This window comes from Pteronotus mesoamericanus, unplaced genomic scaffold (assembly GCF_021234165.1).
Source record: "Pteronotus mesoamericanus isolate MK-2021 breed Mesoamerican mustached bat unplaced genomic scaffold, CSHL_Meso_final contig_214, whole genome shotgun sequence".
In the NCBI taxonomy this organism is placed as follows: domain Eukaryota; kingdom Metazoa; phylum Chordata; class Mammalia; order Chiroptera; family Mormoopidae; genus Pteronotus; species Pteronotus mesoamericanus.
The window spans coordinates 369,668-393,953 of record NW_026555089.1 but is presented as its reverse complement, the minus strand read 5'-3'; the positions used below and the strand labels follow the sequence as shown (position 1 = coordinate 393,953).

The 24,286-nt window shown below is 74.6% G+C and overlaps 1 protein-coding gene across 6 annotated transcripts in view; it reads right to left on the bottom strand.

Annotated features, from left to right (window-relative positions):
* The window catches only part of BRSK2 (BR serine/threonine kinase 2), a 39,877-nt gene extending 15,812 nt beyond the window's left edge, over positions 1 to 24,065 (bottom strand). For all 6 annotated transcript variants that reach the window (XR_008528923.1, XR_008528924.1, XM_054570707.1 and 3 more), the window contains exons 1-5: positions 23,933 to 24,065; positions 2,695 to 2,789; positions 2,070 to 2,155; positions 634 to 774; positions 112 to 228 (exon numbers count right to left, since the gene is read on the bottom strand). Coding sequence is in view for 4 of the 6 variants with exons in the window: in XM_054570707.1 (XP_054426682.1) it covers positions 112 to 228; positions 634 to 774; positions 2,070 to 2,155; positions 2,695 to 2,789; positions 23,933 to 24,026 (533 nt within the window). In the remaining 2 variants the exon portion in view is untranslated. The remainder of the gene's footprint in view (positions 1 to 111; positions 229 to 633; positions 775 to 2,069; positions 2,156 to 2,694; positions 2,790 to 23,932) is intronic.
* Between the last annotated feature and the right edge of the window lie 221 nt (positions 24,066 to 24,286).

The following is a 24,286-nucleotide window of genomic DNA, read 5'->3' as shown; positions in this document are numbered from 1 at the left end:
GAGGCCACTCGGGTCCTCCGCGGGGCCACGGCGGCGAGCCGCCCGCGCGCAGCGCCCGCAGAGCCGCCCGCGGCCGGGAGGGGGCGCCGCCGGCCCGGGGCGGCCACTCACCCGCAGCTGGTCTCCAGCAGGCTGTCCCCCACCTGCAGGGACGCCATGCCGAAGTCCGCGATCCGGATGTTGTTCTTCTCGTCCAACAGAAGGTTTTCTGGTTTCAGGTCCCTGTGGCTGGAAGGGAGGCGGAGGAGGCTGGCCGGGTCCCTTCCTCAAGCCCCGCCCCCCAGTACCCGGCCAATGGCAGCCCAGCCCGGTGACGCCACAGGCAGCCAATCGGAAGTCGCCCGCCTGCGAGCTGGCTGCGGGGCCTAGGACTGAGGGTCCGAGACCAGCGGGAGCTGCCCCCCGCCCCGGCCGGGCTGCGCCGTCCTCCTCGGGGTGCTCCCCCTCGCTGCGCCCCCGCACCTGCTCGGGGCCCACGCCACCGGGGTCTCTATGTCTGAAGGGCCCCGTTCCCAGGACCCCCGGAAAAGCGGTGGGGGAGGGTTCCTGGCGCTAGAGGGGCGTCAAGAGGGGAGGGAGTGCCTGCCTGCGGGGCACCGCAGGTGGGGTGCGTCACGTGGGGCAGGCCCGCACCATATGGAGTGGCTGTGGCAGAAGTCCAGCGCCGAGATGATTTGCCGGAAGAACTTTCGGGCCTCTTTGGGGGTCAGCCTCCCCTTCTTGACCAGGTAGTCAAAGAGCTCCCCACCCGACACGTGTTCTAGCACCAGGTATCTGCGGGGACAGGCGGGCGTCAGGAGGGCGCGCGGGCCCGGCCCGCCTCGGAGCCACCTCGGCATGAGGGGCCCCGCCCGCCCCCCTCCCGGCAGGCCCGCCTCCGGGGCAGCATCTGCAAGAGGCCCTGGTGCCTCGGCCAGGGAACGGGGCCACACGTGGCCCCGGGAGCTGACGGACGCTGCCCCAGGGTGAGCGGGGCGCAGGGGTCGCTGACCCACCAGGCAAACCCCGATCCCCCACCGCAGCCCCGCCCCAGCCCGGACTGGGCTCCCAGAGCAGGGGGACGAGTCACACACTCCGCCCAGGGACTCTAAGCCTGTGGGGCCTCGCGAGCCTGGGCGGGGACTGCGTCGATGCCCCTAGGAGGCGCTGGTGGGCCCAGAGGGCGGTGGTCCTGGTGGGCTGCAGTGGCTGGGGAGGGGAGGGGAGGTGGGCGGGAGGAGAGGACAGAGCAGGGCCGGCGCTGGCCAGGGGACCAGCTGCCTCCAGAGCTGGTCTTGTGGGACTCGAGGCCTGGGGGTGCACCCCCCATACCCTGGGGCCAGGGAGCCTGTCTGCGGAGAGGAGAGGCGGGGGAGGGGCTGCAGACACAGGGCAGAGGGCCCTGGTCGTCCAGGCCGGGGCGGGAGGGCCCCGCAGGAAGGGGGCCCGGCCCTGGGGCCCGCCTGCTCCCCTGCCCCCAGCGGGGCACGGGCCGGCCCCCGTCCACCTTCACCCGAGGCATCCTGTTCCCGCCACGGGGCCTGTGCCCGGGCCGCACCCCGTCCTCAGGCCGTCGCCCCAGGAACCCCCGCCTTCCGCGCCCTCCGAGGGGGCGTCCTCCGAGCCCGGCGCTCTGCCCCGTGTCCCTGGGTGGGTCCCTGCCCCGGCCCTCGACGGCGGTCCCGGCAGAGGCGCGCGCCCCGTGTGCTGCGTGCTGTGCCGTGCGTGGAAGTGGGCCGGCCCGCACCCCACGCTGCAGGGCGCGCGGCCGCCGGAGCGCGCCCTGCATGTGCCCGCGTCCCGCTCTGATGGGGGCCGACGGCCTGCCGGCCCCTCGGACCTGGGGGGACGGCGTCCCTGCTCCTCAGGGCCCGGGGGCGGCTGCGCCCCCCGTGCTCCTTTGAACACGAGCACCGGCCACCGGTGCCCTGCTGGGGCCCCTGCCCCCGGGCTGCTCCTCCTGGGAGCCCTGCCCCCGACGGCGGCCACAGCTGGTGGCTCTGCGAGTCCCACGTCTCCTCGAGGAGCAGCGACGCCACCGCCCGGGGCCCCGCTCAGCCCCCCAGCTCTGCGCGCCCAGCAATACCTACAAATATTTTTTGTTTTCGTAGACGTCGTGCAGCTTCAGGACGTGAGGGTGTTCGATGAGCTTCAGGATGGCGATCTCCCGCTCCACCTGCGGCCGAGGCGTGGGTCACGTGGGGGCTCGCCGCCAGGCCCCGCGCCCGCCCACCGCCCGAACCCGGGGCCGGCGTGTGGGGCCGGACCAGCCGCACGGTCTCCCCGCGGTGGGACGGGCCGGCCCGCGCGGCACCGCACACACACAGCCCCACGGGTGCCAGGGCCACGCCCAGTCCCCTCGCCCACGGGCTCCGGTCCCTGCCAGGCCCTCAGGGGGTGGGCCCCAGTTACACCCCGCCCCGTCCCTCCACTCGGACGTGCGCACACCCCCGCGGGAGCCCAGGTGAGGGGCGCCGGCCCCCCCACCGTGTCCAGGCCGCCGCCACCTCCCTTAAAACCACTCCAGCTCCGGTCCCCTGGGGTTCCCCAGGCGAACCCGCCCAAGCCCCCCTCCCCGCCCCAGCCACCAGAGGGTCCTTGCTGAGGTCACTGGCCCTCCCTCGTCCACCTAAGCGGAGGGTCGTCACCGTCACCGCCCTCGGGGGGGTCCGCTCCCACGTGCCCAGCCCTGTTCTGCCCCCAGCCCCTGCTCACCTTCATCAGCACAGACTCGCTGAGCTTCTCCCGGTTGACGATTTTGATGGCCACCTTCTGGCACGTGACGCAGTGGATCCCCAGCTTCACCAGGCCTGCGGGGAGAGAAGCCCGTCAGCCCCGTCCTGGGCTGCGCCCAGGGCCAGAGTGTTCCTGGGGACGGCCTCAGCCCGCCCCACCTCGGCCCGGGCCAGGGAGGGCCCCACCCCCAACCGCAGCCTCTGGCCGATGCAGCCCCCGCGCACTCCCCAGTCCGCCCAGAGCAGCTCTGCGCCCCACGCCCTCCTCACAGGTCTGGCCCGGAGTCCCTCCCTCAGGCCGCCTGGGGAGCCTGGGGGCCTGGGGGCCTGGGGCCAGCTCTGCGTCACCCCACATGGCCCCCGCCCGCCACACTCGGCGCCCGCCACCCCTCCCCCGCCCCCAGCCCCCTGCCGGCTGCCCTCTGCCAGGCCGCCCAGGTGCCTCGGGCCCCAGCACCCTGCCCCAGGCCAATTCGGGGGCCTGAGCGCGGCCACGCGAGGCACCACCCGTGACCACAGCGCCGCAGCCGGAGCGCGACTTCTGCTGTCTTACAGGACGCAAACCACGCCAGGTCTCCCCTCCTGGGGACGCTGAGGGGCTCCCACCCGTCATCCCCGACATCAGAAGGGGGCCCTGTGGGGGGGTCCTTACCGATTTGCAAGAACACTTTATGCTACAGCCCCCTAATCAAGCTCGGGGCTCAGCCCCCGCTCTGGCCCCGCAGCCCCGCCTCCTCCCGTGGCCGGAAGAGGAGGCTGTCACCCCCAGAAGCGCGGCTGCCAGGCTCGGAGCGGGGTGGGAGCCTGGCCCGGGGCCCTGAAGCTCCAGCCCCGGCGGTGGGGACAGACGCCCGGCAGGGTGGGCCCAGGAAGGGCTGCAGGCTCCTGGGGCTTCTCACCAGCAGCGTCCGATCTGCCTGGGAGCCCCGTGGTTCCAGGCCGGGGAGCAGGGGCAGGGCCCGCACACGTCCATCGGAGCCGGCGGCCTGGGCTCCCCGCGCCCCGACCAACGGGCAGCCCCAACTGCCGCGGCCTCGGCCCAGACACGGGAACAGGCGGGGGCCACCGGAGTCTGAGGCAGGACCGTCTGGCAAGTCCCCAGAACAAGGTCGACGGGCCAAGAGGACGCAGGGAGCAGCAGTCACAGGAGGCGGAGGCCCCCGCCCAGAGAGGGACAGGGCCCTCCACGTCCCGAGGGCGCAGGACAGAGGCCGGCGAGGTGGGCTTTGGGGCGAGATCCCAGGCGCGCCCGCCTGTGAGCCTCAGGGACCCCGTGGGGCAGCGCCGGGGGCGTGAGGCAGGCGGGCGCGGCCACTCGTTCAGCAACGCACAGGGACGGCGTGGTGTCCCACACAGTGCCGGAGGGGGTCCGGGCCGCTCTGCAGCTCCCGGGCAGACGTGGAAGCGGCGCCGCCTCTGACACGCACAGGCCCGGACGGGGGTGCGGGTCACGGGGCGCCTGGCCTGTGCGGGGACGTGCTCACGCCCCCCCCCCCCGCACGTCCCTGGGAGGCAGCGCCGCAGACGCGTGGGGGGCTTGCTGCTGCCAGCGAGGATGCGCCGCGCCTCGTACTGACAGGCAGGGAGAGGGCAGTGCGGCCGCCCGGCCGGCGCCCCAGAGGCAGAAAGGCGGGCGGGGCAGCCGCCTGCCGGGCAGCACCGGGCCGGGCCGGACGTTGGTACTGGGCTCCCGTGACCACCCCACTCCACGGACGAGGCAACACGGCTGCTTTGTCACCAGCTGGGGCACGCCGCCCAGAAAGGCGGGGGGACGAAGGGACCGCGGACGTGGCCCCTGACGAGCCCCCGGGCTGTGGGGCGAGGCCGGCGCCCCCCTTGGAGCTGCTCCTGGGCCTGCAGGTGGGGCCGGGCGGCCGGGACGCACGGCGAGGGGTCCTGGGACTCCAGCGGCTCCTTCCGGCCTGAGCGTTCGTCCACCGGCTGCCTCCCCGCCCGACAGGCTCCCGTGCGCCCCTCCAAGTCCAGCGGGGAGGCGCCCTCCTTGGGGAAGCTCCCTGCCCCGGGCAGCGGCTCGCCACGCGGGTCCCCTGGCCCTAGACCTCCGCAGGTGGTCGGTGGGGGGCACTCCCGGGCCTCCTGCCAGGCGCCGGGGGCAGAAACAGCGCCCGCCCTGCCGGGGAGCCCACAGCCGCGTCACCCAGCCCCCCGCACGCTCGGCTGTTGCCCAACAGTGTTGCAGCTCTAATTGCTGTCTGTGCAGCAAACGGGGCCACGGGGGAGGGGGAGGTGTTGCCCCCAGCTCCGCCCCTGGGGTGGGCACCCAGCGGGGGGCCGGGCTGGCCTTGGAGTGGCCCTGTGTCCGGCTCAGCCCACCTGCCCCTCCGGCCCCCCCCCGCCTCGCTGTCTCCCCCGACAGGACCCCGTGACCACCCAGAGGGCGTCTCACCTGCCCCAGCCCCTCCCCAGCCCTCCTCCCCTCCCTCCGTCCCCAGCCACAGGCCTGGGCCCCCTCAGTGGGGTCAGCTCTTCAGAGCCCCGCGGTTTCTGTCCCAAAAGCCCTGTGCCCCCCACCCAGGTCCCCTCGTGCCACAGACCAGCCCTGCACCCTCCCCAGGCAGGGGGGCGCACCCAGCACAGGGCCACCTCGCCACACAGTGCCCCGGGCACCTGGCTGTGTGTCAGCTGGTGCTAGCACAGGTGACAGGGAGCAGCACCCTCCCTGTCACTCATGGGGGACAGAGTGTACCGGAGTCCCGGCTCTGAGTCCACTGCTGACCAGGAGGAGCAGGAGGAGGGTGGCCCCTCTCAGCCCCGCCGGGGTCCGGCCACTAAGGCTGGCAGGGCCATGCGGGGCGGCACGAACGCCGGGGACAGCGGGCGGGCCACCCTCCCCCACCGTGCCTCCAGGCCGCGAGCAGAGCTAAGGGTGACCCACTTCGTGCCGCTTCACAGGCTCCCTGCGGCGGCGGGGGAGGGGTTGGGGGCAGTCTCTGTGGCCGAGCACAGCCACCACCCGTCTTCCCTCCCGGGGACACGGGATGTCACGCCCCCGGGCCCTCCTGGGAGGGGGTGGCGGTGTGGCCTGCTGGCTCCGGAGATGAGTCAGCAGAGCGGCCGCCCTGAGCCGGCACGGCCTCCTCTGCCCAACAGCGCGGGGGCACCGGGGAAGCCCCCGGCCGGGCGGGGCGGACCCTGCGCTGCGCAGTGATGGGGAGGCCTGGGGACCACGGGGAGGACACGCAGTCCTCCACCCCCTCGGCTCCCGCTGGCAGCCGGGCCCGAGCTCACAGCCTGCAGGCGGCCGTTCGCCACCCTGGGACCCGCTGAGGACCGGTCCCCGCACAGACCACAGCCCCGTCCCCAGGCCCCGGCTCTTCTCAGCACCTCGTCACCCTGCTGCTGCTGCAGCCTGCGGTGGCTCCGGGGCCCAGGGACCCCGCCCCGTGAAGGCGAGTCCCTCCACCGACACCGCGGCATGGCCACTCTGGGGGGCCAGCGCAGCGAGGCAGGAAGGGTGGCCTCTGCTCCAGCCCGAGCTCCAGATGGGGCCTGGGGCCTCTTGCTCCAGAGATGTGCTCTCAGATCTAAGGCCCCCGAGTATCCTGCATCTGAACGTGGGTCCTCACGACAGCCCCACCACTCTCTCCCTCAGAGACACCAAGGCCCGAGCAGTCGGGGCGAAGCCTGCCCGAGCTCAGTCCCCCCTCTTCCCCGGGCTGGGGGCCCAAACTCCACCCCGCCGCCGCCTTGGAGGGGCTCAGGGAGTGAAGCTCACGCTGGGCAAGGAGGCGGGGCGCGGCCGAAGGGTGCAGGGCGCGGCCGCTCTGCTCCCAGGGCCACGGAGCGTCCTGACGCGCGGTGCCGCTTTCAGCACCGTGGACAGGGCCGCCGGCGCCCGGCCGAGCGGCGGGGGTAGTCCCGCCCACAGGGCTCAGGGACCGCAGGGGACTTAACGACCTGCGGGACACCAGACTGAGGGTGCTCTGGGAAGCCTCCTCCGGCCACCCCTCAGCTCCTCCCTGGGCTCGAGGCCTAGACCCGGACCCGCTCGTCCTGAAGGTCACAGCCAGGCGGCGACCTGTCTACCTGGGACGAGAGGACAGCAGCCAGAAGCCTAGACCGGGGGCTCTGAGCCCAGGCGCTAGAGGACAGTTTTGGGGGCCGCCCCCACCCAGCCCAAGCCTCGGCGGCCACCCCTCCCCTCCTGTGCCTGGGGCCGGAGCCCCATGCTCCTGCGCTCTCGTCTGGCTTCCAGTTCCTTCCTCGCAGGCGGAGGCGCAGCCGGAGGCGGGGGCGGGGGCGGGGGCGGCGCCCGGGGGCACCCAGGCCCAGCAGGCCCATTGCAGACGCTCCGGGGCCCGCGCGCTCGGGCCTCCGTGCCAGCCCCGCGGACGCCGCACCGGGCTCCGCGGACTCGGGCTGCGCGTGTGTGGCGCGGCCATCGGCGCGCCGCTCGCCCCGCCTCGTTGGCCGGCCCCGGAGGCCCTCTTCCCGCGCCCCCGCCGCGCGACCTCCTTTCCCGCCGTGCGCCCCCTGCCCTGGCTCGCCGTGGGCTGAGCAGGCGCCCCAGTTCGCTCAGCCTCCCCTCCTCCTCCATTCGGGGGGCGGCGGGGGGGGGGAGACGCGCCCCACCCGCGGCACCGCGTCCTCGCTGGCGCACCCACCGTCCCCATCCAGGGCGGCCCTGCCCGCCGCAGCCGCACGCCCACAGCCCCACGCGCGGGGCCCCTGGTTCACACCCCCGCGCGCACTCCCCGGGTGGCAGGAAGGACACCCCGACGCAGGCGCCAGGGGCAGAGGCGGGGAGGCTGGGCACCGCAGCTCGGCTCCTCTCGAGACCGACTCGCCGCTTCCCTCGCCCACCAGCGCCTGGCAGGCGGGGGGGAAGGTGGGGGGTGCGTCTCTTGGGAGACAACTGTTCACGCTCCGAAAAGGAATCTCTCAAATTAAATTAATTAAGCCCTGAAATATTTCACACGCCCTCCAGCCGCGAGGCTGCCTCTGCGGAGCTCCCTGCCCTCCCCACCCCCGGCTCCCCAACAAGGCAAGGGGGGCGCTGCTGTCCCCTCTTCCAGACAGACTGGCACCGCCCCCACCCCCGAGGGGCCCTGGATCCAAGGAGGAAGGGAGGTGGGGGGCCGTTCCCCAGCTCCTTCCATAAGGCCGGGCTATTCCCGACCAAGGCCTCTCCCCGGGAACACCGTCTCCACAGCCCCAGGTCGGGGCGCAGCGGGGCGGGGGGCTGCAGTCAGGGTCGGGGCTTGGCGGCCCACTCCGGCCTGGTAAAGATGGGCAGCCTCCAGGGGCTTGGACCAGAGCCCCCAAATTCAGAAGACATCAGCCCCACAGGCTGCCTCCTAGCTCTGCACTGGATCTAGGGGAAGACGCTGAAAGGAGCCGCCCATCGGAGCCCGAGGGTTACGGACAGGGGTGGGGGTGGCGGGCGCTGTGACCCTCCTGGGGACACAGACCCTCCTCCCAGCACGACCCCGGCCAGACTCCCAAGGTCAAAGCTGAGAAGGGGCGAGATGCGGGGCCCCTGCTGGAGGCCAAGCGCCCAGGTCTGCAGGCTCAGGAACGGGGGCAGACCCTGCGCCGCCCCCCGCCCCCCAGGCTGGTGTGGACTCAACATGCCTGGGGCCGGGAGCAGCGCCTGCGGCGGGGTGGGGCGGGGGGGCCTGGAGGCGTCCCCCAGGCAGGCGGCCCGAGGCGCTGTGCTGAGAGGGAAGGAAGCGGGAGAGGGCTGGTCCCGAGGGCTCCGCTGCCCCGGTGACCGTGACAGGGAGGAGGCGGCAGGGCTCAGGAAGGGGTGGGGCAGTGGGGGGGGGCGGCCCTCGGCTGAGTCAGGCTGGGGCTGTCCCCCAACCAGACAGACCCGGCTCCCTCACGTTTCCTTCTCCTTGGCCCCAGACCCTGGATTTAGAAGGAGGGAGCCTGGCGTGGGAAGGCCAGCTCTCAAAGCATTCTGGGAACCGCGGGAAGGACGGCCGGGGCAGGCGGCGGGGACCAGGGGCGCCGAGAGGCTGGGGTGCCAGCATCAGGCCCGGGGGGCTGCAAACGCAGCGGGGCCCTGCGGGTGTAGGGCGGCGGCCTCCCTCGCTCCACGCCGGGACCCCGAGCAGCCAGGGACGAGGTCCAACATGGTGGGCGCGAGGCGGCCGCGAGCAAGCCCTCGCCGTCTTCTCGTGAGGGCCGTGAGGAAGTGGCATCCAGGACGTGGGGCGGGCGCCTGGTCCCCCCGGGAGGGGCCCCCTCTTCACGGGGCCCCTCCAACAACGGGGAGCGGCAGGCTGGCCCCGTGGCCCCAGGCGCGGCTGCCACAGGCACACACCCCAAGCCCCGGGACCAAGGTCCTTTGCCCGGCAGCCCGGGCCACTGGCCGGGGCTGCCCTTGGCCTCGGCCTCCCTGGCTGAGCTCGCCCCAGGGGGCCACATGCCCCCCCCCCGCCCCTCAACCACCAGTGTCCCCAGAAGGTGGCACGAGGGGCCGGTGGAGTGAGGGGCGCAGCAGGTCCCACTGACCTTGGGCTCTGGTTGGGTGCCCCCTCCCGGCCCCTACCAGCTCTGCCGCGGAAGGCACTGACCTGGGGACACCAGGGTCCCGAGACAAGGCTGAGCCCAGCCCACAGGCGCCGATGCACCACGCCCCTCCGGACCCAGGGGCAGGTGTCAGCGCACCTGCCGCCTGCCGTGGAGGACAGTGGGGGAGGGGAGGGAGGCGCACAGGACGTCCTAGAATGGCGCCAGGCCACCCGGGCTGGGGTGGGGGGGTGAGCCTGCCCCTCCCCTACCACACCAGCCCAGGGCCTTGACGGGGCACCCCGTCCAGAGGCAGCGACCCTGGAGGGCGCCCCTGCAGGCCTTCCCAAGGGGCTCGGGGCAGTAGGAGGGGAGGGGCAGAGCAGGGTTCCGGGCTGAGGGGAGCGGGTGGTGGGTCAGGGCGCACAGCCTGGGGCCCAGGCTGCCCGTGGGGGTTCCAGGGACACCACGGGGAGACTCGTGCGGGCGGAGAGGGCATTGCCGGGGGCTCCCGGGCACTGGGCCCCACACCGCGACCCCAAGGCAGGCCCTGCTGGTCCCACGGGGGGCTGCGGGTGCCCCAGGGAAACCAGCCCCAGCGCCCAGCCTGCCCTGCAGGCCGGGCAGGCGGCTCCTCCTGGGCCGAGTTCAGCAGGACGGGCGGGGTCTGCGGGCCGGGTGAGCATCTTGCAGCGGAAGCGCCCCCGCCCCGGCCCTGCCTGGTGGCAGAGGGCACGCGAGGTCTGGCCTGGCGGACACGCTTGCGGGGCAGTGCTTGCGGGGGACGGGCCTCGGCGGGGGGGCACCCTGCCTCCAGTGGTCCCACGGTGAGGCTGCTGCGCCCCAGCCAGGCCTCCTCCCGACCTCAGGGATTGGGGGGGGCAGAGACACACCCACTGCCCACCTGCGGCCCCGGTCTGCCCGCTGACTCGGGCCTTCAGGGCGTCCAGGTAGGGGCAACGGCCTTTCTCCCAACTGTCCTCCGTCCCAGGAGTGGGCAGGGGCGGGTGGGCCCCCTGGGAGCTGCAGGGGCCCAGGGGCTGCCCCGGGGGCCCGGGGGAGGAGCCGCTCACCGGCCCCCCACCGGCCCCGCCCCCGAAGGGTCCCCAGCTGGTGTGTAAGCCCCGAGCCGCCTCATACAAAGCCTTCCCGCTCCTCTCTCCTGCCAAACCGCCATCTGTTGCCATAGCGACGGAGCAGAAAAAGCAGGCAGCACTCAGAGCTCTCCCCTCCCCCTCCCTTCCGGCGCCTTCAGCTGGGCCGGGGGTCAGGGCAGGCGGCTGGTGCGGCCCCCACCGGCCGGGAGCCCCAGCCCAGCCTCCCGACACCTGCGTCCTGCCCAGAAGGCCAGGCAAAGCTCTCCCGTGATGTCAGCCTCCAAAGTCCCCTCCTCCGGCCCCGCCAACCTGTCCTGCGCTGGGGGCTGGTGGCGGCCCACGTGGTCCCGGACCCAGCCCCCTGTGGGGCATCCACCAGAGGCGGCCGGGGTGCAGCCCCCTGCCCTGCCCACCCTGAGGCCAGCTCCCGGGGAAAGGGCAGCCCCGGCCACTCAAAGGGCAGCGACCAGCAGGCAGCCTCGCCTGCACCTGCCGCCCCAGGTGAGCTCCCGGCCGACTGAGGCGACAGGAGTGAGCAGAAGCAGCCCAGGTGGCAAAAACGCCCAGCAGCCGCCGCGGCGTGACCAGCCCTGCCGTGCACAGCGCCACCGTCCCGGCGCAGCCCCTCGGCCCCCGCGAGGCCGGCCCCTGGGTGCCCCTTGGGCAGCAAGGCCCCCGGCCTGGGGGCGCCCAGCGCGGGAGCAGCAGATCCAGGCGGCCGGCGGCCCACGCGACGGCGGGCCAGGGTTCATGGACGCCTGCTCCCTTTCGTGCCGTGAGCCCTGGCTTGCTCCCTAAAATCTGCTCCCCCCCCCCCCCGGCAGCCCCCGCCCGGCTGCCTCTGCCCGAGCCGCGAGGTCACAGGCACGCGGGCTGCAGGGGGCGGGGCTCGGCTGCCACCCGGGCGCGCTCCTGGCCGCGCTCCGGGCAGCGTTGACTCGGAGGGGGCGGCAGCGGGCCCGCAGGGCGAAGGGGCTCTGACGTAGAAACCCGCCAACGCTCGCCGTCCTCACAGGAGCCAAGGAGGACGCGCACGCGCCCAGCCCGCAGGCCCTGCGGCCCCTGCCCCCGCAGGGCAGCCTCCGAGGGCCCCGGGCTGGGATGGGCCCGAGGACAGGCCCCGGCGGGCGGCCCCCAGGCTCAGGCATGTGGCCCAGGAGTGGCAGGGGGCAGGGCTGGTGGGGCTGGAGGCCGAGATGTGGGGGTCCCGGAAGCGAGCCCCTCTTCCTGCCGGGGGCCCCGATGTCCCGGGGCTACCTCCCCTGCGGGTCCCGGAGCCTGGGGCCCAGGGCTCAACCCTGCGAAAACCACGTCCACCCGGTTCCTTCCGAGGGCTGCGGTCCTGGGCTGGGCCCCACCGGCAGGAGGCGGGGCCGTGGGGCCATGGGGCCGCGGGGCGTGCAGGCCAGGGGAGGGGTGGCCCGGCCAGAGGCCGTCCAGACCCCCACCCTGAGGTGGCACTGGGCGGGGAGGGGGCGGGGATTCCCTCTCCCCAGCTGAGGGGGGTTGGTTGCCCAGCCCGGCAGCTCCATGGTTGCCATGGCGACCACGGAGGCAGCTGGGGACCCAGGGGGCGTATGATGCAACAGGGCACCCCTCCTCCTCCCTCCCCACCCCCACCCTGCTTCCTCCCATTCTAGCACCGACGCCCCCAAGGCCAGGAGCCCCCAGGCAGGCCCACCTGCCCCCCACCCCCGCTCTCCCTGGAGCCAGGCAGCAGGACGGACGCTCCTGCCCACACTGGTTCCCGTCGCGTCCCCACCTCCAGGCAGGGGCTCCCCCCGACACGGCAGGACCCCCCACCCTCGCCAGGGGGCGCTCGCCTGCCCAGCCGTCCGTCCCGCCTTCTCCGGGCACAGGCCATCGATGCTGGGCGCCCCCGGGGGCCAGGCCTGCTGCCCTGCCTGTCACGCTCGGCCCGGGGCCCCGCCGCCGCATCCAGGCTCCCGGCGCTGTGAGCCCGGCAGCCCCAGGGGGCGCCCCCCGGGGCCTGCCCTTCCCCCGGCGCCGGCCCTCCTGGCTGGAGGAGGGGCCCCCTCTAGTCCCTCAGGGCCCGTGGCCACACTAGATTTTTATTAACTGCCTTTTCAATTCAATACTGTAAGATTAGACCAATGAAATATTTTGATTGAATCCAGGAACTCTTCAGTAATTCAATCTGGTAAATTGTTTTTTTTTTCAGCTGGTGCCCTAGTTTCCGAAGCCTCCGGCCTGGGGGCGGATGCTGGGGGCCGGCCAAGCCCTGCAGGCCGGGGGCGGGACGGTGGGTGGCCAGGCGCAGGGGCCGCCGTGACGGCGAGGCCGTGGGCCGTGTGCGGGGAGGCAGGGCTCCGGGGCCAGGGCACAGCTGCGGTGTGAAGGCCGTGGGGCGGCCAGGGCCGCACGGGCGTGTGGGGTGGGGCAGGCAGTGGAGGGACAGGTCCGTGGTGCACGGTAGGAGCGACTCGGCGTCAGTGGCTGAGGGTCTGGCTGGGGATGGAGGAGTCCCGGGCAGAGGTGGGCCACCTGGGGTCCAGGCCCCGCTGCCCAGCCGAGCTCTGACCCCGCCAGGCCCCAGGGAGGGCAGGACAGCGATGGGGGGCCGCAGGGATGAGGGCGGAAGTCTACCCTGGGAAGCCCGAGGGGGCCCCGCCGGTGTCGAGACACCCACTGACAGACGCAGCCCATCACAGACCGGCCACCCTCTCCGGTGGGCAGCGGCAACCCCAACTGAGTCCACGCACGCTTGCTGGGCGTGGGGAGCCCCGGGGCCAGAGCCAGGCCAAGCCTCGCCTCCAAGCCGGGTGGGGAAGTGCTTCCCCGCAGCCCCCGCCCCGCCGAGCTGGACACGGCTCCCGCATCCGCCGGCCGGTGGTCGAGCAGAGGAGGGCGCAGCCCCGCCACGGGACAGCCGGGAGGCCGCCTGGGCCTCTGTGGTGGGGCGGGCGGGCGAGGGAAGGGACTGGAGGCTGGTGGCTGTGGGGCAGGTGAGCGCCTCTGGTCGGCACAAAAACCTGGTTGTCTCTGTGGACGGCGGGGCTGAGGGGCTGCTCTGCTTTGTCAACTTTGGATTTAGCTTCAAGAAAGAAAACGCGACTCATTTAAAAATCTCCCTGCTGACACGGTTTCCCCAGCCACACGGGGGTCCCGGGTCCCACCCTCCTGGCCCCTTGGCGAGTCGGTGCCCCTCCCCGCTCGCGGGGCCGGGGCAGCTGGGGACACGAGCCATGGCCTCTTCCTAGCTCCTCCCCGGAGACCGGCCCTCGGGGTCCCCTGGGCAACTCGGCCAAGAGGAGGGGGGCTGCTGGGGCCTCGGTCTCCTGCTGGTGTCCCTGCACAGGCGAGCCGACCCCGGCTTCCAGAGCACCCGGCCGGGAGCGGGGCTGCAGTGGGGGCCGGGCAGACACGGGCGGCCGGCAGCGCCTGCAGGACGCGGGAAGCCGAGGCGGGAGGCCTGAGCCCCACCCCCACCCAGCTGGGTCAGGCGCCGCGAGGGCCTGCCCCTCCCCGGAAGGGTCCGGGCGATGTGATCCCAGTGCGGGGTAAGAATAGAATCTGCTTAGCGGGCAGTGGGCAGCTCGCTCGAAGGACACAGAGGGAGGAGAGAGGCGGACACCGCCTGCCCGCCCAGCTGGGCCCTGTCCTCCCAGTCGGCCAGGCCTGGAGCCAGCGCCTGAGGCTGTTCCCGGGAGGCGGTGGGGGGAGGGCCGTCCGTGGTCCGGGGCCGGCGCAGGTGGGATGTCCGCCTCGGCAACTCCTTCCCGCCCGGGCCGGTGCCCGGCCAGGCGGCCGGGGCGTCGGGGGGGGTGCCCCCCGGGACAAGAGCCCACGCCGCCCCCCACGTGCCAGCCACCCACCAACGCGCAGCCCGGGGCTGCGGCTCCCAGCCCCACGGGCCTCTGCAGGGCGCGCCGGGGCCACACCCCTGAGACCCGCTGCTCCCCGCCTGCAGCGCCCGCGCCCTGAGGCCAGGCAGCAAGGCCCTCGTGACAACGTGCGCCTCCTTTCTCCGGGCCCGGCCCAGCGCCAGCCCAGGGGCCCAGAGAAAAGGGGCCCCCACGGGGGTCGGTGCTGGTCTGTGGCCCCCCGAGGCCCAACAAGGAACCTCAGAGACCCCACGAGAGCATGCGGGACAAGCCCGCAGCCCCCTGCTGCCCGCTGGGCTCCTGCCGAAAGGCCAGCCCCACCGCCCCTGAGGACACCCCTCAGCCAAGCGGCCCCCGGCCTTGCCGCCGTGTCCAGCGGGCCCGGCGGCCGCTGTCCTCCCCAGGCCCCACCGAGGGACCCCTGCAGCACACGTGCAGAGGTGGCCGGAGCCCCAGGCCCAGCAGGACAGGCAGGGACAGGCCCGGGCCGCCGCCGGGTCTCTGCCCAGGGAGGCCCATCCCCAGCAGAGCCAGCCCGGTCCCTGGGGGGCCTGGCAGCACTGAGCCCCACGCGAGCCACCCGGGCCCAGCGGGCTGGCACCCACAGGCACCTGGGGGGGCCTGCTGTGTCCCTTAGACGGAAGGGCAGGGAATGGGCTGGGAGGTTGCGGCCCCCACCCGGCCCAGGGCATCTCTGGGGCCCCAGGGCCTCGCCCGGATGTGGCTGCTGTCCCGAGTCCCCTGCGGGTCACCTGCCCCCAGCCTGGCTCCTAACGGGGCAGCACCAGCGTCACCGGGTGGAAAGGCGGTCCCCACAGCGACCTCTGGACCAGGGACGGCGTGAGCTGCGTCAGGGACGGGCCCCTCCCTGGTCTCCAGGTGGGGGGACGGCCACTCCCGACCCCCAAGTGACCCACCCGGGACCCGCGCCCCCTCCCAATCACCAGGGCAGGGACCCCGGGGGCGCGCGCACTGCGGAGCGGGCAGCACTGCAGGGCCCCGCGGTTTGAGGCCCCAGGGCCAGCCGCCCCCAAAGCGGGCGGAGGAGCTCGGGTCTGAGCACCCGCGGCCGGCGGGGGAGGGGGGGCGCATACACGGGCCTGCCCGCAAGTCCCGGTCGTCCCCGGGGCTCCCCCGCCCCCCACCAAGCCCGCGGCGCCCACCCCTGGGTTGGTTCTAAGCCCTGCGGGGTTTGGGGTTTAGAGCCAGCCAGCCCCTAAATTCTCGCCGCCGCCGGCGCACGCCCGCCCCACCCCCGGCCTCGGGCCTTCAGCGGAGCCCCCCAGCCCAGCACAGCCCGGGGCGCGGGAGGGCCGGGGGAGGCGTAGGGGCCAGGGGCCAGGCTCAGAGTCCAGGCGCGACGCCCTCCAGCACCCCAAGGCCCGGCCCACAGCTGGCTGCCCCCGACCTCCCCGACAGCCCGGTGTCCTGCAAGGAGCTCCGGCTTTGCTTCCCCCTCAGGCCACCAGACCCTGTGACGAGGGGTCCCAGGAGGGAGCCAGGCGCCCGGCCACAATGTGCCAGCCCCGCCGCACGGGGCCCCAGAGGCCCCCTCACCGGCGGCACCTGGCCCCCGGAGGGTCGGCCGCAGCCCCAGGGCAGCGGGCCGCCGGCTTCTCTGGTGCGGACGGGACGGGGTGCTCCCAGCACAGCCAGGGCCTCCCACGCCTCGTTGCCTCGGAGCCAGCCCCGCGGCGGGACACGGAGGCAGGGCCTGCCGGGCCGGCCCGGCTGCCGGGGTGGAGGGCCCACTGTCGGCGGGAGCGGAGTGCGGAGTTCAGCACGGCGGTGCTGGACAGCTCCCGCCCTCAGCCGGGCCGTCGGTCCTGGAGAGGCTGCCTCCCAGGCCCCAGGGCTTGCCCCGCCTCACCCTCACCGGCCCCCCGGGGGGTGCGGCGGAGATGGGGCCGCCGCCTGCAGGCCGCGCCGCTCACCCTGGACCCTGGGAGGGAGGGCCGCGGCTGCAGGCTGCCGCGTGGGCCGGTGAGGGGCAGGGAGGGCGGCGGGCAGCCCCGCGCGGGGAGACGGGGAGACGGTGACTCACAGGCGAGAGAGCACAGCCCCCGCAGGCGGGGCCTCTGTGCACCCGCCTGAGCCCGGGCGCAGGGGGCAGCGCGGGTCCGAGCAGCAGCAGCTCCCGGGCGCGGCCGCGTGCGGAAGCCACGTGCCAGGCACATTGGCAGAGGGCCCCGCAAGGACAGAGCCGGCGGCCTGGCCGGTGGGTGGTCAAGGCCTCGGCCACCAGCCTGGGCTCTGCCGCCTCACGCCCTGTCTGTCCCGTGACTGAGGGAGGCCCGGGTTCCCAGAACCCGAGGGGTCAGGGGTCAGGGCCCAGCCACAAGGAGCGGCACAGGTCACACTCTGCCCACGCGGGGCTCTGCCGGCACCAGCACCTCCCGGGGGCACGGGCCGAGCCTCAGGACCCCGGGGCCTGCGAGGCAGATGCCCAGGGAGGACCCGGGGCGCGGCGGCGGGGGCGCAGCCCGCGGGGGAGACCCGCACTCCCGGAAACCGCTGGAGGAGGAGAACCCCGCAGTCCGGCCGGCCTCCCACGGGGCCAGGAAGCCACGCTCACGTCTCGGGCGGTGGCGATGCCGCTGAGCTATTTAAGTTTCTCTTTCAGACGCACGTACAGCCAACACGCCTGGGCTGCGGGGGCGCGGAGCAGCGCGGAGCGGGCCGTGCGTCCCGGGCGGTGTGGGCTCGCGGGTCCAGGCCCTCTCCCTGGGTCTGAAAGTGCCACGTGCAAAGGAACCGCAGGTTGGGCCCGACCGCGGTCCCAGACGCCGGCGCAGGACCCCCCCCCGCGTGGCGCGCAGGGCAGGGGGCAGCAGGGGAGAGGGCAGCCCCGCAGGGACGCAGGCCGGGCAGGGCCACGCCCCGGGGCAGCACGGCCCCCAGTGGCACAGGAAGAGAGGGGAGCACCCCCAGCCGCCCGCCGCCCACCCCCCACCCCCGCCTCTAAGCAGGCTCAGCCCTGCCACGGTCCCCGCCCACTGCCCCTGCTGGCAGGTGCAAGAGCAGGGGCTCCCCGGAAGTCCCCCCGCGGAGGGGGCGGCCCACCCCACGCACGTCTGCGCTCCCCACCGCAGCCCCACCCAGGTGGGGGCTGTTCCAGGCTCCGCGGACGACACAGGACACAGAACCCAGGCCCCGCTCAGCCCCAAGCAAGCGCGTCCTGGCCCTCCATCACGCCTGGGCGGGAACGAGGAAGCCGAGGCACCGGGACACGCGGTGCTCCCTCAGCAGAGTCTGGGCTCGGCCCCAAGCACGGGGGCGGGGGGGGGTGCTGCCGCAGCGGCCCGCAGGCAGGCTGACCCAGAGGCACGTGGGCACAGCGCTCTGTGCTGCCAGGCTGGCTCCTGGGGGGCGGTGGGCTCAGGTCTGGGACGGTGCGTCCCGCCCAGCTCCCTCCCACACACGGGCCGGCCCCTCAGCGTCTGGCCTCGGGCCGTGCTCCAGGCCTCGGCCGGTCAGGAGGAGAGGCGAGAGGCTCGGGGGCAGCCACCTGCCCCACACAGGGCCCGCGGGGCTCTGCCGCCTCGGCCGACCCCCCAGCCCCCGCCCCAGCCCTCGGCCAGGCCGGCAGCCGCCCGCAGCTCTGCAGCGAGCCGGAGAAGCCGGCCTGGCCGCCCGCGCGGACGCCACATTCCTCACCCGCAGCCGCCCACGGCGCCGGGTCGAAGCGGCGGCCTGGCGTGTCCCAGGCTCTGGCTCCGTCGCTCAGGCCGCCTCCACCTCTGCCCTGGGCCCACAAGGCCAGCCCTGCCCCACTGAGACCCTCGGGCCCAGCCTGAGCCCCGAGTGGGCGGCGCTGGTGCCGGCGCCTGGATGCTCTGGGCCCTCCCTCACCCCGGTCCCAGCCCAGAAGCACAGGCCCCGCTTCTCCCACCCTCCCTTGGACGGGCCGGCAGGAGGCCACTCGGGGTCCCCGGCCCTGGGCCCCGTGGGGGACTTGGCGGCCCGCCAGGCCAGGGCGCCTGGCCCCGGGGACGGGTGGCAGGGGCTGCGCAGGCATCTGCCCACGGGAGCCGGAAACGCACCCGAAGGTGCTGCCGTCGAGCACAGGGAGGACGCCGAGGCCCATCTGCGGCCTCCCAGGCGCCCAGGGCGAAGCGAACGCTCGGGGAAACGGCCGTGGAAGAAAGGCGCCCTTCTCTCGAGCGGCTCTGACGGGCGGCGGGGGCGGGGGCGCCCCGCTGCCGGCCGGGAACACTGGCCCTCAGAGGCTGCAGAACAAGGCCTGGGCCGCCTCGCAGGGCCCGGCCCACACAGTCCCTGCTTTGTCCCCGCGGCCCCTGCCCAGCCCAGCCTCCACCTCGTCCGGAGCCGAGGCAGCTGGCCAGCGGCACCCCTGGGGCAAGGCCGCGGGCTGCTCGGCCGTCCCTGGCCGGGACCCGGGACCCAGGACGGCGGGCAGGCTCCCGGAGGGCCACCTGGGCCTGACACCTGGTGCCGGGACACTTCGGCCACCTGCAGGCGACCGAGGGGCTGACCGCACCTGGCACCCGAGAGGGCGGCGGAGCTTCCGTCCAGGGCAGCAGACCTTCCACGTGAAGGGGACTTCCTGCAGACCCGGGCAGCACCGCGACCGGCACCCCAGGGCAGCCGGGGTCCCTCCCTCCCCCGAGGCGCGGGTGGCCCTGACAGACCCCGGGCTGAGGACATGCCCGACACTGTCCCCAGCCACAGAGCCCCGAGACCCCGCTGGGGGCCTGAGGCCCAGAGCCCCTCAGCGACCGAGGGCCGGAGCCTCCCGGGGGCTCCCAGTGGCCACCAGGCGCCCTGGGCCGGGCCCGGCGGCTGCAGGCCCAGGCCCGCGAGGATGACCAGGGGCCACAGGCAGGACGCAAGCGCCTCTGCTCCACTCCCGCACCGGCAGGCCGCTGGCCCCAGCTTCCAGGAGACCGCGGGGACACTGTCCGCAGAGGGGACGCAGGCGCGGGGCCCTGGGCCCGGGGCGCTCCAGGCGCAGCCCCACAGCGGTACACGCGGAGCCCAGCCGCCTCCGCTCTCCGCACCGCCGCCCGGCCCAGGCGCTGACCTCAGAGCGGCCGGACCCTCCCAAGTCCCCACAGAAGCCGGGTCTGCATCCAGGGGCCTCAAAGGCACAGTGCTCTCCACACCGGAGCACGAAGGCGCCGTAACTGCCCTGCGCGATCGCCAGCCACGGACCCTCCCACGGTCGCCACAGACGCCGGCGGCACAGCCAGCTGGGGCCGAGCGGCTGCCACACTGGCAAGGCGGACGCAGACCGGGCTGCGGCCTGGCCCACACCCTCCCGCCTCCACTTACGTGTTAAGGCCCAGAGGTCACTCACAGACAAACACTGGGGGTGACAGATGAGGGAGAAAGAGCCAGAGGAAGGTGCACGCGGCAGGGAAGGCGCACGCGCTCGGGCCCAGCCCAGGGCTGGTGCGGCGCCGGGGTGGGCAGCGGAGCGCCCTGGCGTCACGCGTCCTTGAGGTGGCTGGTCAGGGGGCCGGCCCCGGAGGCCCCAGTCCACCTCCCACCCCCAGCAGGAAGGAGCGGGACCTGGAGCCGCTTGGAGCCCGCGGCCACAGCACAGACCAGGGCGGCCGCCTCCCCAGCGGGGTCGACCCCTGGAGCCCCGGGAATAACCTGCTGGACCCAGGCTGCCCTCGGAACCTTGGGGCCGCGGCTGCAGTAGCCACCTTTCGTGGGGAAAGTGGGGCCAGGTCTGGCCCCACCGGTGCACGGGCACGCCTGCTCGGGACGGGTCTGGAGACGGATCCACACCCCGGGCACGCGGCACGGCCGAGACCACGCCGCAGACCCCCCGCAAGGGCCCCGGCTCTTCCTGCGTCCTGCTGGGAGCCCGGGGCCGGGGCGCCGGGCCTCGGTGATGCCTGCGGGGAGCCCACAGCCAGAGCCACGCCGGGGCCGCCGCTGCCCTGCAAAGAGCAGGTCGTGCCTCTGCGCCCCTGCCCGGCCGGTGCGCTCCACCCGGCAGGCCCCTTCCGGGGCTCACGTTCCTGCAGAGCCCGCCCTCCCCCGCTGCCACCGGTGGTGAGGCAGGCGGGGCCTGCGCCATCTCACAGGAGCCCGGAGCCGCGGCAGGCCATGGCGGGCAGGGGCCGCCCTGCGACCGGGGCCCTGGGCCCCCCCTACGGCCACTCCTCCCACCCCTGCCTGCAGGAGGCTGCCGGTCCTTCAGGGCAGGAGCCGCCCCCCCGGAGGCCACAGGGACCGCCTGCCCCGAGCTGGCCGGCTGCCAAGGGTCACTGGCAGGCCTTTCCCACCCCTGCACGGGGGCGGGGGGGCGGGCGGGGAACCCGGGAGCAGCGCTCGGGGCGCAGGGTCCTGCGCCCTCGGACACTCGCCCCACGCCCGTGCGTGAGCGGACGGTGCTCTCCTGCCAGCCCAAGGAGCTGCTGCCCTTGACCAAGCGCTGCGTCCGAGAAGGTTTCCTGGCCTGTCGGGCCGGTCGGCAGCCCGCGCCTGGCTGGGTGCACCGGCCGGCCGACTCTGCCCTCACACCGCCAGGGCCCAGGGCTGCCTGGGCAGCGACCATCAGGCACGACAGGCGGGCACCCGCGGCCAGCGATCGCAGGCCTGCGCCCCTGCCCCGTCCACCGCTGCCCCTGCCCCGAGGCCAGCCCACACAGGGAGCCCGGCCCCTGGCCTTGGTCGGCCCAGGCCTGCCCGATTGCCCTCCCAGTTGCCTGTCCGTTCCCTCCACCCAGGACTCCTCTCCAGCCTGCCTGCCACCAGCACCCCACACGCTTTCTCCTAAAGGTCCCCCGAGGGCATGGAGGGGGACATCCGAGGGGCCCAGCCAGGCGAGCGGCAGGGAGGCCCCCATGCCCCCCTCCTCTCTTTCACTCCCCAGCGAGCCTGGAGCCCTGCTCAGCCCCCCACTCCCATCTCCTGCCCAGCGGGGGTGCCCGAAGGGCCGCCGCACTGCGTAACGGGGGCCCCGCACCCAGGACGGCTCCCGCAGCCTGCCGTCCACCCCCCCGCCGTTCCCGGGGACAGGAAGGATGACGCGGCTCGCGTAGGCAACGTGCCCTCCTCGACCGCGCCGCCTGCGGGGGCCCCCGGGGTGCCCCCACCCCTGCCCCGGCCGGAGCAGCCTTTCCCAGAGGAGGGGGCCTGGGCAGGGGCTGTCAGCGACCGCTCCCTGCACAGCGACCCCTGCCCCGGCAGGGCCCGGCGCCCCATCTCTCCCCCGGAAGCCGCGGCGCGGCTGCCGGAGGCCTCCCCGGGCTGTCGGGGGCGCCTGGGCAGAGAAGCAGGGGCAGAAGGGGGAGACCCTGCGGCCACAGCCCGCCCCCAGCGTGACTGGCAGCACCCAGGGCCGGGCCGACGCTGCTCGGGCCGGCAAACACCGTCGCAGCTCAGGCTGGACCCCGCCGTCCCGAGGGGCCCAGCAGACAGGGGGCGCCGCTGCACCGGCGCCTGCACTCGGCAGCGGGCAGCGGCACCCCCGTCCGATGCCCCAAAGGCCGCATTGTGGGGCCGAGCAGCGGGCCCACCTTCCAACAGGCCCCGGCTTGGAACGGAGGGACCGAGGCCCCGCTGCCCCATGCCGCTTGCGCCCCCCGACGCTCCCTGGGGGCCGCAGCTTCCTCTTTACGGGACTCGGGCGAGTGCAGAACAGAAGGGACCGGCTGAGCTGGCCGTGGCCACGAGACAAGGGGCCGGGCCGCAGCCTGACCCCCGCTCAGGTCAGACGGTGGCTTCCGGAGCGGGAGGACAGGCCCGGGGAACCGAAACGCTCTCGGCACGCGGGGCCTAGGGCCCGGCCAGGCCCTTGCATGCGCGGAGGGCCCCCCCTCCGCCCAGCAGAGGACCCTTCCCCGGAGGGACGCGGGGTCCTCCTGGGAGCAGGTGCTCCAGCCACCCGTGGGGCCAGGGGCCCACGGGCCTGACGGACCCCCGCCCCGGGGTCGCCGCGCGGCGACGGCAGCGCCGTTTCACTCAGGGGGACAGGCCGCGGCTTCGTGCGCCCCTGGAGCGGCTTCCCCGGCGGCACGTGGTGGCGTGTTGTTGACACACACGCGCAGCACACCCTTTTGTGTTCGTGATTGTTAATTACAGGGGAGCCCTCCTGTAATTAACTGTGCGACAGCGAGGCTCAGCAAAGAGCACAGGCGAGCGGAGCCCACGGAGGCCGGCGCCTCGCAGGCGCGATTCCCCCGGCGGCGCTCACGCGCTGCTGTCTCCTCCTAACGTTTCACTGGTACACTCGTCAGGGTAGCGCCCTGCCTCCCGCATCTCGCTGCCCCGGGCCCCTCCCCCACGGGGGGTTCACCAACGACGGTGGATCCTCCCAGGAAACACCCGTCACTGGAAGCCTGAGGAGCCCCGCTGTCTGCCACCTCCTCCTCCTCGCACTCCGGCCGGCCGGGCCATCCCCACTCCCTGCGGCCCTGCCCCAACCGCTCTCACTGCTTCCGCGGCTGGCACGGGGGGCTGTCCATCCACAGTGGGGACAGGGACGGCACCCCCCAGCCCAGACACCTCACGCTCTCTGCTCACATCGCAGCCACGGCCTCTTCATGGAGCCGGACCTGGCCCGTTCTCCTCCCAAACACCACCTTCCGGCTCCACCTCCCTGCCACCCTGGGGGCTCTGGGGAGGCCTGCAGCCCCCGGCGAGCGCAGCCGCCTCCCGGGCCCCCATCCTGCGCCCTCCTTCCTCCCTCTGCTCCCCTGCTTGTCTTAGGTCCAAGGGCGGCCCAGAGATCTCTGCCAATCGGACCTCTGGGCGCCAGGAAAGGCCCATCCTGGGAGAAGAAAGAAAATGGCTGAGCCCAGCCTCCCACAAAGCTGCTGGCTCTGTGAACACGGGCCAGAGGAGGAGACCGGCCGCCTGGTTGGGACCTAACCTGATCGCCAAAGAGCCAGAAGCAGCCAGGAAGCCCTCTCCTCCCTCCCGCAGGCCCAGGCTCTGCTCCCGTTGCCTGGGAGGATCCACAGCCCGGGTCCTGGTCGGGCCCAGTACCAGCCTCCCTCCCCTGGGGAGCGCAGTGTCGCAGACATTCTGACCGGGGGCTGGAAGGGGAGAAAGGCGCTGTCCAGCCCTTTCAGTGGCCTGGGCATTCTCCTACTCCCACCGTGGAGCGAGGTCCCGGCCTGGCCCGGGTGGCCACGTTGGCCCAAGGGCCGCACCGGGCGGCCTCCCTGCCTGTCGGCCACCCGGAGTTCGGGGTCGGGGCCGGGGGCGCGCGGCCCGGGGCGCAGCTGCTCGGGCGGCACGCCTATTAGCGCGGCCGCGGCAGACGGCAGATGGGCGCCCGCTCGGCCCCCTCCTCCCGCGGCACAATGGGCCTGATCGCTCCGGCGCACAATGCGGCCGGGGCCGCGCACCTGCAGCCGGGGCCGAGGGACGCGGGCCGGGCCCGTGCGTCCCCGTCCGCGCCGCGTGTCCTTGGGCCGCGCCCGGCCGACCGCAACCGCGCGGCCTGCGGGGCTCCGCGGCGAGACCCAGCGCCCGGCCGCCCATTGTTCGCCGCCGCCGGCCGGAGCCGGGCCGGGTCGGGCCTGCAGCGCGCACTCAGGGCGGCCTCCTTCCTGGGCGCCGCTCCGCGCGCCGTCCACACGGCCTCCCCGACCGCGGCGGGCCTGTGCGTCCCTGCGCCCCCGGCCTCCCCGGCGCCCCCGGTCCTCCGCGATGCCCTGGCGCCCCAGTTCTCCCGGCGCCCCGGTCCTCGTCAGTTCCCCGGCGCCGCCGGTGACCCCCGGTGCCCAGATCACCCTGACCCGCGGCCTCCGGCCCCCCTCCCCCGACAAGTCACCCCGTCCGCCGGCCCGGCCCGCCCCGCACGCACCTGTCTGCCCCTTGCCCAGCGTCTTCTCCAGCCGGTAGGGCCCCACATACTGCGCGTGCTGCGCCCCGCCGCCGTCCTTCCCCGTCGATGTCATCGCTCCCGGGCCCGGCGCCGGCGAGGTAGGCGCCCCGGGCGGGCGGGCGGCGGCGGCAGGGAGGGGCCGCGTCGGTCCGCGTCCGTCCGCTCCTGTCCGTCCGTCCGTCCGCTGGGCCGGGTCGGCGGCGCCCGGTGGGCCGCGCTCGCTCCGCGCCCCTCGCGCCTCCCCTCGCCTCCGCCCCCCGCGCCCGCTCCGCTGCGGCCCGCGGCGCTGCCTCCGCTTCTGCGAGAGGACCGGGCGGGCGGGGGCACCAGGCT